Source organism: Lepidothrix coronata, unplaced genomic scaffold, assembly GCF_001604755.1.
Source record: "Lepidothrix coronata isolate B3197 unplaced genomic scaffold, Lepidothrix_coronata-1.0 Scaffold48, whole genome shotgun sequence".
NCBI classification, from domain to species: Eukaryota; Metazoa; Chordata; class Aves; order Passeriformes; family Pipridae; genus Lepidothrix; species Lepidothrix coronata.
Window position 1 is genome coordinate 371,837 of NW_016690228.1, and position 22,394 is coordinate 394,230.

At 39.1% G+C, this 22,394-nt stretch overlaps 1 protein-coding gene across 8 annotated transcripts in view; it reads right to left on the minus strand.

The window, feature by feature from the left end:
• Window positions 1-22,394, minus strand: part of ENOX1 (ecto-NOX disulfide-thiol exchanger 1) — a 365,499-nt gene that overhangs the window by 84,717 nt on the left and 258,388 nt on the right. For 7 of the 8 annotated variants that reach the window (XM_017815136.1, XM_017815140.1, XM_017815133.1 and 4 more), the window contains 3 exons: window positions 15,396-15,569; window positions 13,501-13,707; window positions 7,016-7,249 (listed from right to left, as the gene is read on the minus strand). In XM_017815136.1, the coding sequence (XP_017670625.1) occupies window positions 7,016-7,249; window positions 13,501-13,707; window positions 15,396-15,569 (615 nt within the window). The remainder of the gene's footprint in view (window positions 1-7,015; window positions 7,250-13,500; window positions 13,708-15,395; window positions 15,570-22,394) is intronic. The other variant, XM_017815141.1, reaches the window with a different exon arrangement.

Consider the following 22,394-nt stretch of genomic DNA (forward strand, 5'->3'; position numbering starts at 1 on the left):
CTCAGCCACTAGAAAGGAGATGGACTAATCTATCACTCTGAAGCCAGGCATTCAAACACTCTTATTACTATCATTTTTACATTTATAGATATATTGCAAATATAGCTAACTTTATATTTCTGTATTTCAAGAGTAACACTGTATGCTGGACTTCTAGCTAGGAGAAAATCAAACACTGGGCTACAGTTTGCTTTTAGTCTTGTTACTCGATTCTCAACCCTGGGCTTTCTCAGATGTTTGAAAATTATCTGAGATAATTCACACAACACTTGGAACCTGTTTAAATATAGCAACCCTTCTATATTGTTCTATGGGTCATGGTGTTGTCCAGAGTCAGCACTATCTCTTGTCTCTAATCTTGCTCCCCTAATACACTCTCCTAGACTTGAGACAGAGCTGTTGCTCTTTACCCTAATGACTACACCTAGAAAGCTCCTGTGCTGTCTGTGTATGTTTTGGATTGCATTAATGATCTCATTTTTCTCTGGCCCTTCTGTAAGATGCTAAGTTCTGCCCTTACCAGTAGAAATCCAGTTAACAAACACTCCTGTGAGCACTGAGAATGACTGTGCTGTAGGGCATGAAGTGAGGCGAAAACAGTGGTGGGATATGTCCCATCTATTTTGCCTCTGATCGACAGCCTGTCCTCTGTCAGTCGTAGCAGCGCCATGGGAAGATGTGTTTCCTGTCTCATTACCACCTGCTCAGCACTACCCCTTTGCTCATGGTTACACTGCCCTCAGGTCTGCCTGAATCTGCTCCGCTGATCGTACTCCAGTTCCGGTTTGTCAAACTGGTCCCAGTTCAGCTATTACAGGAAGGTGGCATAGTCCAGTTCAGGATGCAAACTTCTTCCTTCCATTTAACTGCAGCCAGAGGAGGATGCATGGCCAAAGTTATTGTTAATCTGACTTCTGATTTGGTAATTTATTATAACTATAACTAAGATTTCTAAACTGCAGAGACTGAATTCAATACAAAAAAGAATAAACCACAGCAGGTGACTGCTGTGGGTGAATCAGGTCAGGATAAAGGTTCACTAATCTGTCTCATCAGAAGACTCAGCCCAACTCCCTTGTGCATCAGGAACAATTTGCTTCCCAGGACACGCCACTTCTGGTGCCAAAATGACAATCTATTTTTCTCTCAGCTTATGAGCTTCCTCTGTACAGACTGCCTGTCACTGACCTAGAAAAGTAACTCTTCAGTCTACTACCCTCACCTTCTTTTTTTTTCCTGCTCAAATTCCTTATATAATTGTGCCATGCAACACACACATCAGTCTGTTACTTTGGGATTAATAACATTTTTAACTCAGTGGCATTGCATAATAAGCGAGACTCAAGAAATACAAATTCTTACTGCCAAAGGGTTCTTTTAAAGAATGATTCATATCTACCTTACTATTTCTTAAATAGTCTTAACTGTGTGGTATAACCAAGAAACTTTTTCAGTTATGCAATAAATGACTATCTGACACCATATTTGACTAAAATATACATACACATTCACTAAAAGATATATTGAAAGGTACTCTCTCCCCTCTGTATCATCAAACTCTTTCTTTCAAATTAAATCACACAAGATTCTTCCTGGGGTAGGTGTTTCATGTGAGACACTGAAATCCATTATCTTCTCCTGCTGATGCCACTATTTCCAATAAAAAGTAATTATGAGGGTATTGAGTTTCCTCCCTATTTCTCAAAATCACAGCACAAACTTTAAGATCGGTGAGCTGCCACTTCCCAATTCATAGTAGTTACCTTGAGTCATTTTGCAGTGTGGTATATTTAACCTAGCAGGTTTACATTAAAACCTTAAAATCTGCATCAATATAATACAGTTTAGGTGAGGGAGGACACTTTTAGCAAAGCACTTAACAGTGAGTGTACTTCTTGTAGGCTTTGGGAGGAAGGTGCCCAGGGAATTGGGTAACCAGGCTGCTGATAGCTGAACCCAGCCTTACGCTCTTCTGCCAGCAGACAAAAGTGCCCTTGCACTGTACCTGATCACAGCCCCTGTGCGAGGCTCTCAGAGCCAGATGTATTGTGTCACAGCAGATGTCAGCAACATATGGAAGAAGGAAGGAGAAAATGATAATCTAAAACCAGGAAGGGTGAATGAACAGATTTGATGCTAAAGCATTGAAACATATCTGTTGTAGGGCTCTGTCCTGATATACCACCAATTGAAAAAAGATTTTGCTAAAAAAAGGTCTGGAGTCTTTCAGCAGCAATTAAACCTGGCATTCACTGGATTTGTTCAGAGGATCTCACTTTGCCTCCCCTTCTGACGTAGCCCTGCACTGAATTCGATCCTCTCTGGGTGAGACTTGCCTCTCTGGATAACCGCACTTTTTTTGCTATGCTCCTCGAGTCTGGCTCTGAAGCACAGGGTGACAATGAAAGCAGCCTGGTTTTCTTCTCAGTGAAATATCCTATTTCCCAAGCAATTAAATGTTGTTTATATTTCAAATTATGTGCAACAGTTGAGATTCGCAGGCTTGATGCTACCTGAATCTTGCACAAGATGCATCCCTGGTTAGTTCATTCTACTGTAACTGCCATCTATTTATTTAAATTTCCAATCTGTGCTCTCTTCAGGGGATAATACAAAGCCTGGCAAAGAAGCAGCTTCCCAATTTTTCAAATTATATTTTTTAAAATGCAAAACCACACAAATAACTTCCTTGTGCTCAAAAAGAAACACTGTATTTAAAAGGAAGGTAAATTCCACCATATTGTATATAACTTTCAGATATATGTCTTCTTTGCTGAAAATACTTTAAAAACCGATATTCAGATATAAAGAGACATCTTTGTTAGATGACGGAAATATGTAGCTACCTAGAGCAAATAAGATTGATGTAGTATTTTAAAGGAGCTTATTTACAAGAAGTGATTTCTGAAGATGATACCATTAGGTACAAATATGCTTGAATTAAGAAAACCATAATGTTCGAAATTCTGCTTTGAAACACAAATGGCATAAGCACACAAATTAAAATGTTTTGTTCCAGTGCACCTGACAGAGCAGCATTCCACTTAAAGGGTTCAGCCTGTCTCCAGTTGTGTGCTGTTCTGGGCACTGCAATATTCAACTGTTTATAAAACACCCAGGAAAGCAGATGTCAGAGCATGCAAATTTGAACCTAAATATCTACTGACACATTTCACTGTGCAGTAATAAGGCATCTGATTTAATGCTGAGGAATTAAAATCTCAAAGACACACACAAATGCTGCAATGAACCACAAGAAAAAAACCTCACCTTTTTGTAATATAATAGCAGAAGACAGAGTATTCTGCTGGTTTTGTCAAAACAAGAACTGAGGGTCTATTCTCGAAGGCTATTTAAGGAGGCAAATAACATTTACACTTCACTGTAAATGACCTTGGATTCCCAGAATTCACATCTATGAATTTACTGACGTATTTCCTCAAGGAAACACAAATGAGAAGGAGCACATGTTGTTCTCCATGTTACCCATCTAGCTGGAATGCTGGAGCTCATTTCATTCTGATAATTGAGGTTCAGGCTAATGACATGAAAGGTGCAGGAAAAAATGTCCACTCTGCCAACAAGGAGTGAGTTATGAAGGACTTAATTTGAAGGACTCTGAAGATCTTAATAGAATTAAAAAAAAAAAAAAAGGAAAAAGGAAAAAAGAAGGAAAAAGGGAAAGGGACAGGGACACACACATAAACCAACACTGTCTGCCACACTCGAAAATGGAAAGTGGTGAAAAATTGCACTGGTCCATAGTTTGACAGGTTTTCCTAATTTATGAATAAATCAAGCATTCAAACCAAGCTCTTTGAAGATATGAAAGAGTTTGTGGTAGTCCACAGGGAGGAGGAAATGGAGATCATGTCATAAACCCTCATGCTTTTGCAAGTGTACAAGGCCTCACATGCAGTGGGGTCCCAGTCCCCGTCACTAGGCAGTGGCTTCTGAGGAACAGGTACTTTTTTTCTGAAGGTCCATACCAGTAGAGAACCTGGCTGAAATTTTATAATTAACTTTTGTTTTCAACTGGCACAAAAGTTCCTCTATATTCTCTCACCCACAGTTAATGCCAGGTGACTTCAGCACGTGAGAGGAATAGGAATATGCTGACAACACTGGGGCAAGAGTTTCCAGCCAAGTCTGGTACACAAAACAAATGATTTCTTAGTCTTATGCTGCAGATTGTAGAAGGTGAAAACAGATATTGCCATCTCTGTTACAGACTCAGTAAATATCTAGACCACATTAGGGGAGTAGCTGATGAACCTACTTCATCCCTGCTCAACATCAGATTTCCTTGCTGTCAGGAATTTCCAAGGTTATTTTGACAACAAAAGTTGCTTGGATTCAGACCAAGTTGTCTACATCTGTGATTGCAAAGCAATATCTTAGGATGAGACATATTTAGCTATTTTGGCTTGCTTTTCAGCTAGTGCTTCTCTGTGAACTTCTGGAGGCACTGCAGGAGCCGAAACCTGCATGTTGGGCACCTGCAGCTCTGTTTCATGAGCTGGCAACAGAGCTCAGGAGTCTTTTGAAGTGGGTACCATGGCAAGGTCATGACTTTCCTTAAGAAAAGAATTGCAAAGCATCTGCTCAAAAACCAGTCTTTCAAGGTAAATTCTGCCAAGAGCAGTTATATTCTGATCCTTTTTTACTTTAGGATGAATTGTCCAGGCTTTTGCAGCAGTGCAAGTCTGGTGATACACAGAAACCCGAGATTTTGACTCCATACAAACACACTCTGTGTGTGTATATATATACACACACACACACACACACACACAGAGTGTGTGTGTATGTGTACACATATATATGTGTATATACATATGTTTATATATGTATGTGTACACACACACACACACACATGTATGCTAACTTCATTGAAGTTCATATTTAAATTGTGAATGTATGATGATGGTTGGACTCGATCTTAGAGGTCTTTTCCAACCTTAATGATTCTATCCCTCTATGACATGATCTGCCCTTTGCTAGAGTTAAAGCATTTTCTCCAGTGTTGCTTTATTTCTTTTTTTAGGATGTCACAAAGATCTCATGTGGTGAATCCATGTTGCCCAAGGGAGGCCGTAATGTTTGACACTACTATCTTATAGATACTGCCTAAGATGCCTTAGGAAATGTAGACCAGTATAATGACTGAACCCCACCTCTGCTTTCTATAGTACCTAGCACAGGAGACAACTCAAGCCCAGTGGGAGGAGGGGGTGCTTTTTTGCATTCTCCATCCCCAGCTATCTGTACTGATTCAGGGCTGGTGCCATAAATCTCACTACAAGGCTACTGTTAATTACCAAAGCTTTTAAAATTGCAATGTATTCTTTTGCTGGGTTTTAGTGATTTTTAATCAGTGAACCTAATATTTTGTTTTCTTAATTTTCTTTATAGTTAATTATGTATGTTTCTGAAAGCTTATTTCCAGAGAAATAGTCATATACATGGTGTTGGTCTATATTTTGCTCAAGATATTTCTATATTAAACTCATGAATATATGTCAAGCTCTGGTCAAATTTCCCTCAGGAGAACCCAAGATATAAATGCTTGGTATAGATTTTAATTAAGTATGGAAACTTCCCAGAATGAAAAGAAAAACCCTTCTAAATACAGACATCTTAAACATCTTGCAAAAACTCACATTCAGTTGCCCCAGGCAATGAATGACTAGCCATATGGAAGAAATTGTCCGGATTTCTTGCATTTTCTAGCTTAGTTCAGGAAACCTGTAGGCCTTACTACATAAAGAAAAACTTCTCTAAAAAAGATTAACTCCTAAGATATTCAGCTGAAAATAGATGGATCTAAAACTGTATTGGAAGGTAGATAAGAATTAAAAATTCTTATATTAGGGCCTCTTTGCTCCTTTTCTCCTGGTCTATCAATCCACCTGGGTTATTATACCAATCTGCAAGTTACTTAATGAATTATTTAATAGAGGAGTGTATATGGTGAGAATGACAGTCAACCAAACTAATAATACAATGAGGTAACAGTGACAACTAACAGCAATCAATGCAGTACTCAAAGAGACAGTAGGGTGCATCTCTGCTCCATGCTCCAAGGAGGAAACACTTTGCACTGTCCTTCTTCAGCTTCCCAAACATGTTTCATAGTTAGAACAGAGACCAGTGTGATGACAGCTAGATAGCCTGAGTCTGATCTAGATAATTCTGAAACAGTGGCAAGAATCACAGCTTCTTATGACCTGGCACACAGTAATGTGTTTGGCCATCATGGGGGAAAGAATGCCAAACATAATTGCTAAACACCTAATGAAAACAAATACAATGCTAAGGGGTGTGAAGAGTTGTTTACTTGTTATTTTTTTTTTATATTTCCAAGAATAACTTGATTTCTTTGCATCTTACTTTCTATGTTCACTATTAAAGATGAATCCTCAAAGTGCAGCCTTGAAAAATACTAACTTAATAAGTGTACCTAGAAAAAACCAAACAAACAAGAAAGCAAACACATACCAAAACACAATGCTATCTTGCACAAGTAATTCTAACCCTAAAGAGGGAATGAAGGAATGGATGGCGTGTGTCAGAGATAAGTTGTACCACTGCATCTGAGGGGCACTTCAAAATGCAGCCTTTGAGGGCAATTTAAATGCCAGGGACAGTCACATGCATGTGAGGTAGTAACCCATATGTCAAGGACTAAAGATATTTTAAGAATCAGGCCTTTAATATGAAGAAGGACCCTTGGAACAGGTTGTCTTATGAGAGCATTTCCAAGGTAGTATTTTGAAGGCTGTGTTTTAGCTGTTAAAGCAAAGGTAGACAGACAGATGTCATACATTTCTAGCAGGTGGGTGAGTATCATTACCATTGGCATAGAAATGTCAGAAAAAGCCATTTCAATGGGGGAAAGCTAACAGGGCAAGTAATGAAATACACTGGAGAGAAAACAGCTCCTCTGCTCTGACTTCTGGATGGCTCCTGCATTTAAGGAATAATAAAATGAGAAGTAGCAAATGCTGCTTACCTTTCAATTTTTCAGCCAGCAAAGCAGCTTCGTGTTCAGAATAATGCATTATTGCTGGAGGTGAAGGAGGGCGCAGTCTGTCTTCTTCCATTTTGCGTCTGTGGCGTTCTTCTCTGGCCAGCATTCTTTGTTTGCATTCCCATTCATAAAAGTCATCTCTTGCCTGAGCAAAATCAACATGAAGGCGACCAGAATCCTTTTTGTCTGTGCTAGATCCTAATCTCATGCGGTAACCTGAAATCAACAAGTAGAACTAACTGTTGCAGGATATATTTGCTTAAATTTTCTTACTCCCCCCCCTTCAAATGTAGCCAAGTAAAAATGTACATTAGCAGATTCCCGCATATCTATGCAGGATCTATCAATCATCATATTTTCAGAAGAAGATAAACATTCATCCACTCATTTTTCTTCATAATTTTCCACGCTACCTATCAACACAGTAGATACAGAATTCATATTCCTGTTTAAAAGTGTCCCAAAATATGTAATTTTTCAGCATGATGTCCCCAACTATTAAAAGTGTAAAGGCCAAGGAAACAAAAAACAACTACTAAATAACATCTGCTTCAGTCTGAATGTAGTTCTGCTTCTCCTGATCCTATTGAGATCATATTGGATTCAATGTTTTTCTCCAGCCTGCCAAAGGAATTGGAAGTATGGGGAAAGACTGAATTTTATAAAAACCATGACTACAGGTGAATGTGAAAATTGTGCTACATAAATTACTGTGCCACAAAGAGGGTGGTTTCTTAACTATATTGATGCTAGATCTCAAATTTTGAGCCTTTACATTTGCAAACATGATTTTCCAATTCCCTAGTGGAAATAATCTAGCAGCAAATATAAACCACCTACAAATTAATTGAGTTCATCATTCCTTGAAGTAATTTTTAAAGTACGGACAGATTGATTAGACATTTGCAAGATCCCTTTCAGAAAAAATAATGAAACCCATCGTGCTTCATCTTTAGGGATATTCTACGTATTCATAATTTGGTCAATGCATCCTATGCTAAAGTTAGCAGATTGCAAAGGTTTAAATCAGGTGCTATGCAGCAGTACAAAAGGGCCCTGCTCTGAACTAAAATCCTTGACTACTGTCAGAGGACAACCAAATCATGCCAAAGCTATAAAGGAGCTTTTTGTGACCATACTTGGTCAACTAATTTTTTCCCAAGTTTTATTTCCAAGCCTGAAAAATATGCACAGAGCAGTTTGTCTAACCTTTAAAATGCCAATTCAGAGAAAGTGTGAGAAAATACTATGTAGAAAGCTGCACACAGAGCCTTCAGATATGGGTTGAATTAATCAGTCTACACAGGGTAGCTCTAATTTCTCCATGCCAACCCCCTGCAGTGGACTCAGAAGGAGAAGAGCCCAGAATAGACTTCTCAAATGATGGGATGCTGCAGAGATGAAGCTCTGTGCTAAGCTGGCACATATAAGGCTCTTCAGAAACACAAACTTCTACAATCACTGCGAAGTAACTCCAGGAAGGGGAAACTACTGTTCAAAATGTCAGGAAAAATGGTATTTGGTACTTTTAAACAGCAATCCAAGAGAACCTACCTTTCAGTCTTGTGGTTTGCCTGTGGTTTAAAGAGCTTCAGCACTTCACCACCACAGTTAAAACTCAGTTCTGAACTCCCTCCAGGAGCAGCGAAGCTAAGAATTGTGTAATAGATTAGGCACATCTTTGCAAAAATGCTTATCTAGGCATACTCTGTTTTACTGCTGGAAAACTATCCTGCTGTATGAGTATGGGGGTCTGTCTGTACTACAGCACATGTGAGACAATAGCTTCAAAGTCCCAAGGTGGTGAAGGGAAGAGTTACAGACACATCATATTCAGTACGACAAAATAGAAGAGTGTGGGTGACCTTTCAGAGCTGGGCCTTGAACTAATGAGGGCGTAATTATGTGGGTTTATCCACAGAGGTGTAGGCACAAAGGAGTCAGCCAAAAGGGGTCAGTGGTGCAGCTAACCTGATCACTGTTCCCTGCCAGTTTGACGTGCCAGCTGCATTCCTCAAACAGTGATTTTTCTGTGCCAAAATAGCATTATCAGCAATGTAGAGGACACTGCCAAGGTGCCAGGTCTCGTGAACCTAAAATTAGATCTCCCAGCTGAGCTGTACTTTCCAGGAAGACACAATCTCTCTTCCTCTCCCACACCCCATCTTTCGCCTCCATTGGCAGGAACACACCAGGTATGGGCAGAGACAGAAACAGCGCTGCAGAATGCAAAACTCTTGTGGACTTCAAAGCCAATCACATAACCTGAATAAAGAACTAATGAAAAGGCCTGTGCATCTATGGATTGTGTGTGAACCAGAAAAGCTGAGTTCTATTAAAGCGAATCTCATTTTTGAAGTAAATGGGGATAATGGGAAAAAACCTGGACAATGTACACTGCAGTTCAAAACTCAGTATTCTGTGTAGCACTGGACAAATGGTTCCCTTTAAGTAACCAGTTTAAGTGCCTCCAAATTAACAGATTTTTTTTTTTAAATTGACCACAAATCACACTGAAAAAATCTGATTGCTTGTTTAACTCTAAAGACTGAAGGTGGTCAGCCAGTCAGGTTGTTTCCACCAGCACAGAAACTTAGAATAACCTGGGTCAGCAGGGACCTTGGATGTCACCTAGTCCAATCCCTCTCTCAGAGCAGAGCTAGCTTCAAAGTCAGATCAGATTGCTCAAGACTTGGCATCTTTTCCTTAGAAAAAGCAACAAATGCCTTTGGGATGGCTTCTTGCACACTCATAAATTAGGCTTTGCAGACACTGCAGGACCAGTGGTCTGGCCAGTGAAGAACAGACTCCCTGATGGGCTGATAACCAGCAAGGTACTACGTAGCAAGGAGCACAACTGGCAGATCCTAGTTTGTATATGAGATCCTCAGGAGCTCATCTGCACTGGAAACTTTGAGCCACAAGGCAGCTGGGAGGCTCACTCTTTTCCAATATCATGTCTCCTTATTGATGTTTGAGCGTGTCTGAATGTATGAGAGGACCACCTGCCGCTGTCTCCCCTTCATGCATGGGCAATGAATTTTTTTACCCATCTCTTTGCTCAGGACTGCAGCTAGCATTAACTTTGTACCTGGCTTGCCGTTTTAAATTTCAGTTTTACACACAATGGCAGAGGAAAAGACTTTGGAAACTTGCCAAGATCCTCACTTTAAAGGAGCAGAAACAGGAAAAATTAATGAAGTACTAAATAAAAATCAAACAGTTTTTCATATCATAGGTCTAGTGAGAACTCCATGGCTTGACTTACCTTCGAGTATTTTGGGGACTGGCCAATATCTGCTCCCTAACTGGGGATCTAGATCAGAGTGTTAATGATGATCAGAGAGAACTTAAAATAAAACACATACACGGTATTATAAAGAAACCCAAAAGGGAAAATATCAGCATAGGAAAAATGCATACATGAGCTTTTGGTGTATAAACAGGTCTGTCTCAAGCTTGTCCCATGTTTTCAAGTCCAGGGCCATCAATATTTGCAGGTGTTACTGGATTGTTAGCCACAAGAGAAAAGTACATACAGTTTTGGAAAAGTGCTTTCTCATGGGCTGGTATGACAATTTTAGAAAGTCTTTTCCTCAGGAGATCAAAATACAATTTTCAGGGCTAAATGAAACCTAGCCTTCCTAAAGTCAACATTTTTATCACAGTCTTCTACCCATCTCTCAGTGTCTCTTTTCATACATGTTTACTTGGGAATACAAAGGGGAAAATAATCAGTGATTAAGCTATTTGAAGGATTTTATAATTCCTTGCACTATTCTGGTGATAAGCATAGGATAAATGCAAAGCTTGATAAGATTTGATGGAGTAGACAGATAAAATTGATTAGGTAGACAAAATTATCATTATATCACAGATATTAAAGGCATGACTTTCCCATAATATAACACACATACTATATTACCCACAAATTCAATTTGTACATCCCTTTTGTATCTTACAGGGAAAATAAAATGCCTTAATTATATGCTTTATTCCCACCATTTAAGAATACATTATGTTTGAGAATGGAACAGACTGGATAAAACCCCCCAATATTTCAGTACAAATAAGACACCCCTGCCTAGTGCCAGACCTCCCTGCTCAGTGGTGGGGAACAATCAGTGCTCTCTGTTTCATCTGCAGAGTTCAGTGATCTTGGTAAAAAGAAGTGAAACTTGGCTACAGAGTACCTCTGCATTTCTTTCTCCTCCCTTCCAGTTCTACTGGTTCTTTACCTGATCTGGTCAGAGACACCACTTTGGAAGAATTAAAAGGTGTGGAAATAAAGACAAACGGGGATGGAGGCTGCAGAACAGACGCAAGAGGAAGCGCAGACAGCAGTGGACTGTGGCAAAAGGAAATAGAAGAAGGAAGGATGGATCAGGAACTTGGAAATAAACTTGCAAAAAATTCAGAATGAGGAAGAATGAGGAAGGGACTCTTTCACTTCCATTTCTACTTGTTTCCCTTATTCTGAATGAGCACTCTAGTGTGTTATGAATGAGGACACGTGGCAGCACATAGAATTTCCCACCTCTAATAATAAAATCTGGTCTTTCAGGATTTAAGGCAAATGAAATTAAAATAAAACTTGACTTGGAGTGAAGCAAAGGGTGCAGCCAACTGCTGTGAAGCAGAAAACTGAGCTAGAGGAACACTGGCTCTGGCCCAGGGTGGCAGCCTGTACATTTTTGAGCTTTTCTTTGCTCTCTTTGTTGCCACTGTTTTGTTTATCATAATACAGTAATATCAGCTCCTACTGAATCTGGTGTGCCCCTCTTCTGTTCTGTTACTTGTGGAGTGGGCCCCTCTGGACAGAAGTTGGTAAATGTGCTGCTGCTAGTGATGCCTGTAATCTATCACAATGAACTACAGCATTTTGGAAGCAATGTGAATGAAAAAATTAACAAGAAGGCTGGAAATCAGAAAGAGAGGATGAGGAGGGAAGAAGAAATGAAATGAAAATAAAAAACTATAAGAAGAAAAAATGGGGGTGGAATGGAGATCTGCAAGAAACCTGAAACTAGAGCAGTATTTCAAAACAATCTATATATAGATCCCATAAAACTCATGACTTTCTGTAGCTCTTCAAATAGATACTTAAAGCAAGCAGTCAAGTTATAAAAAAAAACAAACAAAAAACCCAGAAACCCTAACAAAAGCTTTGTGAAGTAAAGGAGTTAGGTTTTTCCTGACAACAGATTTCAAAAGTTTAGATGGTTTATTTTCTTTCTTTCATTCATTTTAAGGTTTAGTTGATGGTGATTTGAGAGACAAGCTGTTTCTAGCTGTGTGAGCTTCCTATGGACATCTACTGGATGTTGAGATTATGTCCTTACTGCTAAACAGAAGATGGTCAGGGTGGGAGCTCAAACAAAGTATCCTGGATTGTTATCTGCTTCCCAGGCTCAAATGTGGATGGTTCCAGAGGGTCCTTTTAAGGTCACCTTACACATGATGGGTGGATGTAAGCCAGTCTGTGTCAGCTTGTCTTGGCCAAGGAGCAGTCCCTGAACCTTGTTTATGTAAGAATACCTTGCATGGGTTGAAAGTTCTATGCTACACTTGTGGAGCAAAACAATGCTTTTGTGTCTCTCCAGGACCCAGAAAGATAGATGAACCAGCCTGTGGAGTGGAGACAAATACATACAAGGCATGGTATCCAACTCAGAAAGGTGAAAAAGGACTCAGTTAGGAAGCCAATTCTGTAACCTTAAGAAGGCAATGACAGCCATGGAAGCCTGATATGTGAAAGCAGAGTTGCTTCTCATCTTTTTTTCTTCTTTCTTTTTTTTTTTTCTCCTGTGAATTACAGATTTGGTTTGTTTTGGTGTTTTTTTTTTTTTATTTTGGGTATTTTGGTTGGTTGGTTGGTTTTTTTTGGTTTGGTTTGGTTTTTTGTTGTTCCTTTATTGGAAAATAAAGAGATGATGAAATTTTACACATGAGTTTCTATAGCAGTCGTTGTCCTGGGAGGCAACAGACGTAGCCTACAGATAGGGCTCAGAATCTAACCCATGCAGTAGCTGAATACATACATGCATAAAGACAGACTTTATTCAGACTGCACTGCAAATCTATAAAAATATGGCAATAAATTTCCAGAGAAACTGGCACTGGAAAACAGCAGAGTTCCTGGCCTGGCGCCCTCCTCTTTCCACAACCTGTCAGCAGAACTATATAAACCTGCGTAAATCGAAAATAAGATTATTCTGTAGTGAATTTCAGGATCTGCTGCATTGTTGTGGGATGGCAGGAGATTGCTTCTGGCTAAGTAACATAAAAAACTGTGCATGAGTCTTGGCAGACACAGAGAAATAACAGAATTGCCCCTTGCCACTCCACGCTACAGCCACTGAGTTCAAGAAAGACTTGCTGAGATTAAAGCTAAGAAAATAAGCAAGCATTAGCATCACAAAATACAAATGAGAAGCAAGGAAAATCCATTAAAGAATGTGAAGTACCAGAAAGGTAAATGGCTTTATCAACCATGAACTCCTCTGCAAAACGAATGTGACAAAAATTCTTCTTGCTTTTCCGAATTGCTGTTATATCTCCACACTGCTCAAAGACTTCCTGAATAATTTCCTCCGTTGCGTTTTCTGGTAATCCTCCAACAAACACTGTTTTACACCCAGGAGGTCTCTCTCTTGTTGAAGGTGGTGGAAGATCTAAGTCAAAACAGAAATCACGTTGGAATACAAAATTTGTCTTTTGATCCATTGGCTCTATTCATCCTCTTAATCAGTTCTGGGCAGCAACAGTTATTTGACATAGAATAGAGGCAGGAGAGAGGGACAAGCAAAATAATTGAATACTGCAGAGATTGTCCAAAATTTATTACTTGAATCTACACCTTCTCAAGCTTTAGGTGGCATTTCACAAATTAATTCCTGCCACTGCACGTTGTTCTCCAAGGCAGACAGTGAGATCTAAAAGGATCTTTCTTTTCCCTGAATAGCCACACAAAACCAGAAAAATACTCTGTTTGAAAGCAGGGGAGCTTCTGCAACTGATTTGACCCCGAGCACAGATCTCAAGCACTAGTGCAGTGCATTCAAGGCCTGAACTTCACCGTCTCTGGCTCATTCCCATCACTCACCATGCTCACCAAGTGTGTGGGCTCTCTGCAAGCAAGCCCATGCTCTGTACACCCTGTGCACTTGGGCTGGACACCTTTCCCTGGTCTTAGCATAATTTCATTTCTGTCTCAGAGTACAGGAGTACAGCAAACAGAAAAACAGAGTGGGAAACACAACGAAGTGACAGTATGATGAAAATGCTCTGCTGGTTATCTGTTTTGTCTTGTTGTGAGATAATAGAGCAGACTCCAGCACACGGGAAGGATAACCTCACTGTTTACAAGTGCTCATGAGCTGGAGTAGCTAGAAATGTTTTCATATATAGAGAGAACATATACACACTTAAATTGGAAAACTATTACATTTTTGAAGGCTCTATAAAAAATATAAACTGCCATAACATTTCACCTTGTTTATATGTAGATTATTACAGCATTCCTCTAAAAGTAATTCTTGAAGAAGGAATCTGACTAATATGACTTAGTTTTTTGGCCCTTTAACACAGTAAAGGGGGTTACAACCTTAAAATGTACATATTAAATCATGATCTAGGTACCCGCAAAGACTATTTGCTTCATGTTCTCATTTGACTTCACAGTGATAGTGAAAGTCACTGGTTCCATAGCTCTGAAACTAAACTCATGGGGCCAACATACACAAAATCAGGGTTTGTGCCTGAGCTGGTGTCAGTGGGAAGAGTTTTCCATTTGCACAAAGTCACAGAAGGGACAGAAGAAAGCCTGGTCTCTGCTTTCAAAAAGAAGGAACTCATCTGCCATGTTGACTCCCCTGAAAAATAGCAAGACAGAAGCCGTAGTCCCCTTTTCACTTCATCTACCCCAAAGAGGGACTGTAGCTAGTCAGTGTTTGGGTGCAAAATACTGTGTTCAGGGACATGAGCCCAGATTGGTTCCATCTAACTGTGGGCACCTGAAAGGGAGCATGGAGAAGAACAGAACCATATAAGCATTATGTTTTGTGACATTCTGATCTACAGGAAAGACAGATTTCTACTATGAGCTGTGGAGATCTTCAGGTTCTGTTAATTTTCTTTAAGTAGTATTCTTTTTTGTACAAGATGCATAGTTTTTTTACATGACCTTACAGAGATGAATAAGGATGTTCTGATACCATACCATACTTTACACGCAGAATATACCTTAGAAAGAAACACCATACTTACCTGTAATCTACTTAAAAAACATAATTGTTATTAGATAAGAAATTTCCATGCAGTGTATTTAGGAAAGTAACATTTTTTCATCAGATCTACTTACTTGGGTTTGGAGGGAAGAGAGTGCAGCTTTTGCAGTGAATTATTTCTTTGACTACAGGCACATCTGTTGGTGGTGGTGGTGGCACTAACCCCATGCCTGGTATCATTGGGTTAATCGGAGTGATTCCAGTCATCATACTAAGGCTTGGATCAAAGCCTGGTACACAGATTGAATCTGTAAATATATAACAAAAAATTCTAGCTTTTAAATCTTGAAACTACTTGTTACAAATTTTTTGCACAGAGAGTTTCACTTTATGTTGTTTTTTTTTGTTTCCCCAAGTATCATTGTTAGAATTAGGAGAAGGGAAAAGAGTAAATGCAAAAATGTCACTGGAAGGAAAAATGGAAAAGGCAGAGCAATAGGAAAGAGAGAGGGAAATGGAGAGAGAAAGTGAGAGGGAGGGGGAGAGAGAGAGAGAGGGAGAGGAAGAGGGGGAGGGAGGTGCATTTTCAGCAAAAAAAAAAGCTATATATATAGAAGGGAATGTTACATAATCTAAAATATTAACATGACTGAGTAAATCACAGCATATTAAAGTGTAAAATCATGCACCATGAATATCTGTTATTATCTGGAATGCATTTTCTGTTTCATAATGCTACTGTGGTGTTTACATTGCTTTATGACCAAAGCGTACAAAGAATATGATTTAACATTGATATGTCTTCTCCATCTAATTGTCAGACTACTTTATCACAACATAGCCTTCTCACATAAGTGACCTTGATTTACAAACAGTACAGAGAAAGATCCATTTCTGGCTCTGTTATAGAAGTCTAGTTATTCAAGATTTCTAACCATTTTACCCTGGAATATAAATTTTCAGCTGCATAGAATGGGGTCTTTTTGAACCTTGGAATTAATTCCTTCTTGCCCTGTTATTTAATCGGATTAGTAGATTCTCTTCAACACATGTATTATTAACATATACCACTACAGCCTCATAAAGTAAAATGAATATTTGGCAAACATTACTCTTTCTCCTTCCTGATCTCTTTGCCAAGACTTCCATAGGTATTACTTAAAGCTGAAAGATTTACCAGGGAGCACCAGTGCTGTAACACCAAGAATTGTAATAAGCAGATGTTTCAGAGGAACTGAGAGCCAACTTCTGAAATTTGATTTCGTTAAAAACAAGGCATTGGGTTTCTTGAGGCATAATGAATAAAATATTTTGAGAGACCGATCTCTTTGTTGGCATAACACTGCTGCTATTTGGCATCATGAATTATTTAAAAGAAGAGAGTTACTTTGGTGTTCTACAGATTTTCTACTGAGTTTTCTGGCTAGCAACTGGAAAGTACTTAATGATACATGTAAACATAAGGTTTGGTAGCTCAGGAGCTTGTTTATTTTGAAGAAGCAAAGAGAGAAACAACTCCTTCTCAAGAAATTTATATATATATCCATATATATATATATATATATATATATATACACATATAAAATTTGAGCTAATTTGTTACAAGGCATGATCAGTGGAATGTGACCAGAGGGAAACCAGTTTCTTCATCCTAAATCTGCTGGTGAGAAGCTATGTGGCCCTGGGTCAGCCCTTGGACCTTTCTGTATCTTCATTTCTGCATCTGCAAACAGGTACAGTAATACACACTTACTGGTGAGTATTAGCTCACATTTTTAGAGCACTTTGCAGGTGTAAAGCACTCTGTGGGGGCTGAAAATTAGCATTATTATTCCTGAGAAACATTCATAATCATCTTCTCTAGGAAGGACAACTGAGGACTGAGAATTTAAACTGTAAAAGACCTCATGTCTCTCTCAACCACACACTCCCTGCTCTTTGCTCACTGATTGTAAGCCTTCACCACCTTCAGGCAGTTCTGTACAACAAGCGTAGCAAGTGCACAGCAAGCAAGGATTTGCTTTAGGCTTATTGAGGACCAGTATTAATGAAAAGTCATGATATTATATTACTATTTTTTAATAAGTGGGTTTATGAGAAATGATTTGCTCTGGGTGTGATTTTTTTTTTTTCAGTATCAATGTATATGCACTGCTTTTCAGATTAAGCTTTGAAACTTGGAGACTGTCATTTATTCCACGGGATGCAGTGGTGGTGATATTAAAGATTCATGGTGAATGCTGGGAGCTAACATCAGAGGTGAAAGAGAAACACGCAATTCAAAGAAGTCCTTAGGCTATGCTAATAATCGTAATCTCATTTTTAAAAGTTAAGGCTTCTGACTGTCACAGAAGACCATCATGTGCAGCAGTCTCTGGCTGTGGGTGGAATTCCATCATTGCTACTTTCTGCTAAAGCGTCCTGCAGAGCTCGGTGGCACAAAAAGCGGAGCACCACACAAGCACTCAACACACTGTGTCATACCAGTCCTCTCCTAGGATCAGGAGATGCCAAGAGAGGCATTTCATCTATTTCTCTGGATGTATTAGGGTCAGCTACAGTCCTAACCAGACATTTCATATTGAATCCAATATCCACAGGAGACCTGCAGCATTCTGAAGCAGGTACACAAAATGATGGACAGAAGGCCAAGTTCTCTCTGTCCTGTACATACCTTTCAGGCGCCATGTCACAGCCAAGGAAAAATATCACCATCTGCCAACTGCTACCACAAGCTTTATTTAACCATCCCTGTTCTCTCCTTATGACAACCACTAGACACATTTCAGCTTCACTACAGGACTAGTAAACTGAAATAATAGCAAACTCTGCCCAAATCACAGACACATGCTCTCGAGAACCCAAAGCAAAGATGGCAGGTTTCAATAAGGTACAGTTTTCTGAATACTCCTTTGGCAGTGATGCAGATACAGAGAAAAATAAATCTAAGGGACATAGCAACAAGGGAACTCTGGGCATGGGAAGGAAGAGCTTTTAGGTTGCATACTAATCAAAGCAGGTAGAAAATTATTTGCTACTAATTCCTGGCACCTTCAAGGAAATGTGACTTTGTAAGTAACTTTGCCAGTGTTAAATAAGTATATGGCTTTGTCATCAGTTTCTTTTACAACTGGAATTAATCTACAAGAGCTGGAGCAGAGTGCTGGGGTCCAACACTCACAAAATGTCCTTCGAGGTGTACTGGGACTACATGCCTTCAGAAGGTGACTGTGCTGAGCTATACTGAAGAGTACTCAGCCAGTAATTCTTGGAATCTAATTCCACATCTTGCAGACACTAATCCAAACCCTGCTAAGGTCAATAGCAAGACTACCAAATGCACGAACAGCTTTTAACCCTGACCAGGTTTACTTTCTCTGTCCTCTTGAATAAGTTGCTTCAGTTTCCCAATATGTTAAATTGAGAATTAAATACGTTCATACATAGCATGAGCACTGAGAGGATGCACAGGTGTCGAGCATCCTGGAAATGAAAATCATTCTCTGAATACTATAAACTATTACCATGCATTGCAGTGATAGAAAATTCAGCTGGATTTATGAACAGTGAAGATCCTGTTCAGACCCCCAAAGAAACGGGTGGTGTTTCTACCTATAGAGAAGCTGATACATGCCGCCTGCATATTTCTGACAAACCATGAAAAGAGGCTATAGATGGGATGTCCAAATACTGGTCTGGACTCTGAGGTGCAGCGAAAAAGGAACTGACAAAATCACTGGAAAGGAAAGTCAATAAATATGCCATATCTGTGATAGGATCTAGAAGAATCCCAAGTTTAACTATATTAATGCTATCAAGTGGTGCAATAATAGAAGTTGGATAGATAGCTCTTGTCTAGAAACAAGGGATGATCATCCATCAGCACCACCACTGCAGACTGCTTCATGTCCTGGCACAACGCCTATTTGGAGCAGGGCCAGGACACCAAAGTTAGCACTGGAGGCAACTCCTGCTGAACTTCTGGGAAGGCTATTGGTCTTCAGAATCAAAGAAACTGATAGACTTATGCAGGATTCAAAAGAAATGGGAATTAACCCTGCCCATGTATGGTTTTCTTAACAGATCCCTTTAGAGACATAATTATTAAGATTTTGTAGACATGAATATGTTACACTAAACATAGAGCTATATTACATTTATATATTACACATCTGAAGAGTTAAAAAAGCAGTATTTTATGCTTCCAGTGATCACAGCATTATTTTTAAAGCGATGTATACATATATTTATGCAGCTAGATAATGGTTTGTGATCTCTTGGAACTATAAAAAATAACTTGGCAGGAGAGAGAAAATTTTCATTTGAAATTGTTAATAAATAATTAGTAAATGAGATCATTAAAATGGAAAGCAATCAGAGATGTTAAAGGACTTCAAGAATGGAAAAGCACATATTGAGTCCCTGTGAATATTGTACAAAAGGCTTGAATATTCACGTATTTGTATAAGAAAGTGAAAGTATTGAACATCAATATTTTCAAGTCCATGCATGCCTAAATTTGTGAAAACAAATTAATTCCTGTTTCATCTGATAAGAAATTGGCATGGTGGAGAACAGTGAAAACCTCTGGAAAGCAAATATTTGGAATTGTCACTCAGAGGCAACAAGAAGAATCTTCTTGAACACTTGGAGTAGTTTTTAAAGCACCTTTTTCTTTCAAGTGGAATAACAGAAGAACAAATCATTTCACATGAAATATTTGACTCTGGAAAAAACAGAAGAACAATTAAAACCCTTTGAAGATAACTATATTGTAACACAGTATGTAGTGTAAAACATTTGCTTTTATTAGGGTCTATATTGGGAGGGCAGGAATAACTTTGTCATCCATAAAAACCGCAGCACAACTTGGAGAAGCGTCCTCCTTTTCTTCTTTGGCAATGGTTGCTGTCTGAATCACCTGTTGTTTTTGCCATGTTATTGCTCTGCCCGAGTAACATGGATGCAAACTCCTGCCAACTGTGCTTTTGGCTATTGCACTCTATTGCCAAAACTAAGTTACCGCCACATTTCCACCAGCCCTTACAAGTTATTTATCTGCTCAAAATAACTTTCTAAGGGTATAATCCCCTCTATGAGTCACAGTATTAGCCATTGGATGTGTCATTTATTTTGCCTGCAACTGCCAATTGTTTCTGTGATGTTTTACAGCAGCTGCCAAGTTGTATTTCTGTTGGATGCATAAGAACACCCATGTGTGAAAACAAGGATTTGTTTGTGTGCCCCTACTTGCACACATGGAAGGTTTCCACCATGAACATCATCAGCCGTGTGGCTCAACCCTGCTGGTCAAACACACAGAGAGATGGTGAGCAGTGAAAACAGTGATCTGAGCACAAAACAGTCCACAAAAACAATAAACATTGAAAAGGTCCCCATGGCCTGGGAGTGATAATTTTACACCTACAAAAATAGTCTGTTTTCTGCTAGAGAATGGAGTTGCCTGCCAACATGCACTGAAAGGATTAGGACAGTCCAGGCAGCAGCTGGTAATAAATGTAGTAAGATGCTCATTAAACTTTGTTTTCTGTGAAGGAAAAAAAAGCTTCTGGAGATTAGATATTTGACTGTGTACTTCAGAAACACCATTGCTGAGTATTTTGAGACTGAACATAGAGTTGATTTCTAAAAGTTGAAATTAAAATTTTCCTGAAAAAGGGCAAACTAATACAGAGTCTGCCTCCCTTATAGCAAATACATATATATACATACATATATGTATATATATATTAACTTTCAGTAACAAAGAAAGAGTTGCTATTTTTTTTTCTTTGAAATTAAGAAAGTACATTATTAGAGTAAGGAAAAGCTATTCTAAAAACTTTTTGTATTTCTATCTAAAATTCTCCCTCAAAACTCTACAATCTGCTAGTGTCTTTATCCCCATGTTAATCTCATTTTTTCCCTATCAGCAATTAAGAATGAATATTCATCTGCACGCTGGAGATCAAGGCTGGATCACTGCTTTCCCTGGTCATTGAAATCCTACCATCTTCTGGCTTTCAGGAAGCTTTTGGCAAAGTGACCCATTTGGTCAATACTATAGGACTTCTCTCATCAGCATCTTCAAGTACATTTCCTTAATCAGTTTAGACATCATTAAACTTCTAGACTTCTCTGTCTCTAAAATAGATGCCAGATTGTCTGGTAAACTTCCAGACACATTCCAATAAACAAAGGTGGGATAAAAGGTCTGACAGCTCTTCCATTAGACCATCGAAACCACTATCATCCTGCCTCAGAGAAAGGACCCTCTGACTGTGGCCAGTAGCAGATGTCCAGGGCATCATAAGAAATAGGCAGGTAAAGAGAATGATATTTTTAGCTATACACATTGAGTGTTTACATATTCCCAATGATAGAGATCATAATTGAACAATCCTTTCTAGCAGGTATCTATTCCAGATGACTTAATTTATACCTTTACACTAAATCCTACTGTGTACCTACTTATATTTGGAATCCATTGGAACCTATTTGTATCTATGGCTTTCACATATACTAGTGAGTAGCAACTGAATTAGGAATCGTACTTCCTTTTCTTTGTTAAAATACGGTATTTGGCAGTTCTGGGTACACTTTTCTAGTTCTTTCACCCTGAGAAATCATGTATTCCTTATTCACCTTATCCACAAGATTACAGATTTTACCTCTGCTTTTATATTTTGCCATCTGTTTGGCATCTTTGTCTCTGCAGAACTGCTACAAAGGAATATGGATATGGACCCTCTGACTGTGGACCCTATTAAAAAAATGAGAATGTAACTGCAAGGGCAGAGATGTCTCTGTAGGTGCTCATCTAGTCCTGAATTTGTGAAGAACTAAATATCGAAGACATGAACAGATGCCCTTACACCAGGCACTGCATGAACACAATTGATGAAGCATCATGTGAGCACAGGACTCCTGCAGGTGCAGGAGTAAGGCATGTAGGATCAATGTACATGTGTGTGTGTGCACATGTGCATTTGGATTTTTGGAGGAGTGGAAAGGAGTGAATAGAGAAGGAGCAGGAAATAATTTCCTTGACCTCCAGCTTTCTCAGTTGGCCAGGGGATCCATCTTAACACTACTCAGCAAGAGCTATATTCTGTGAAACAGAGCCTGGTCTG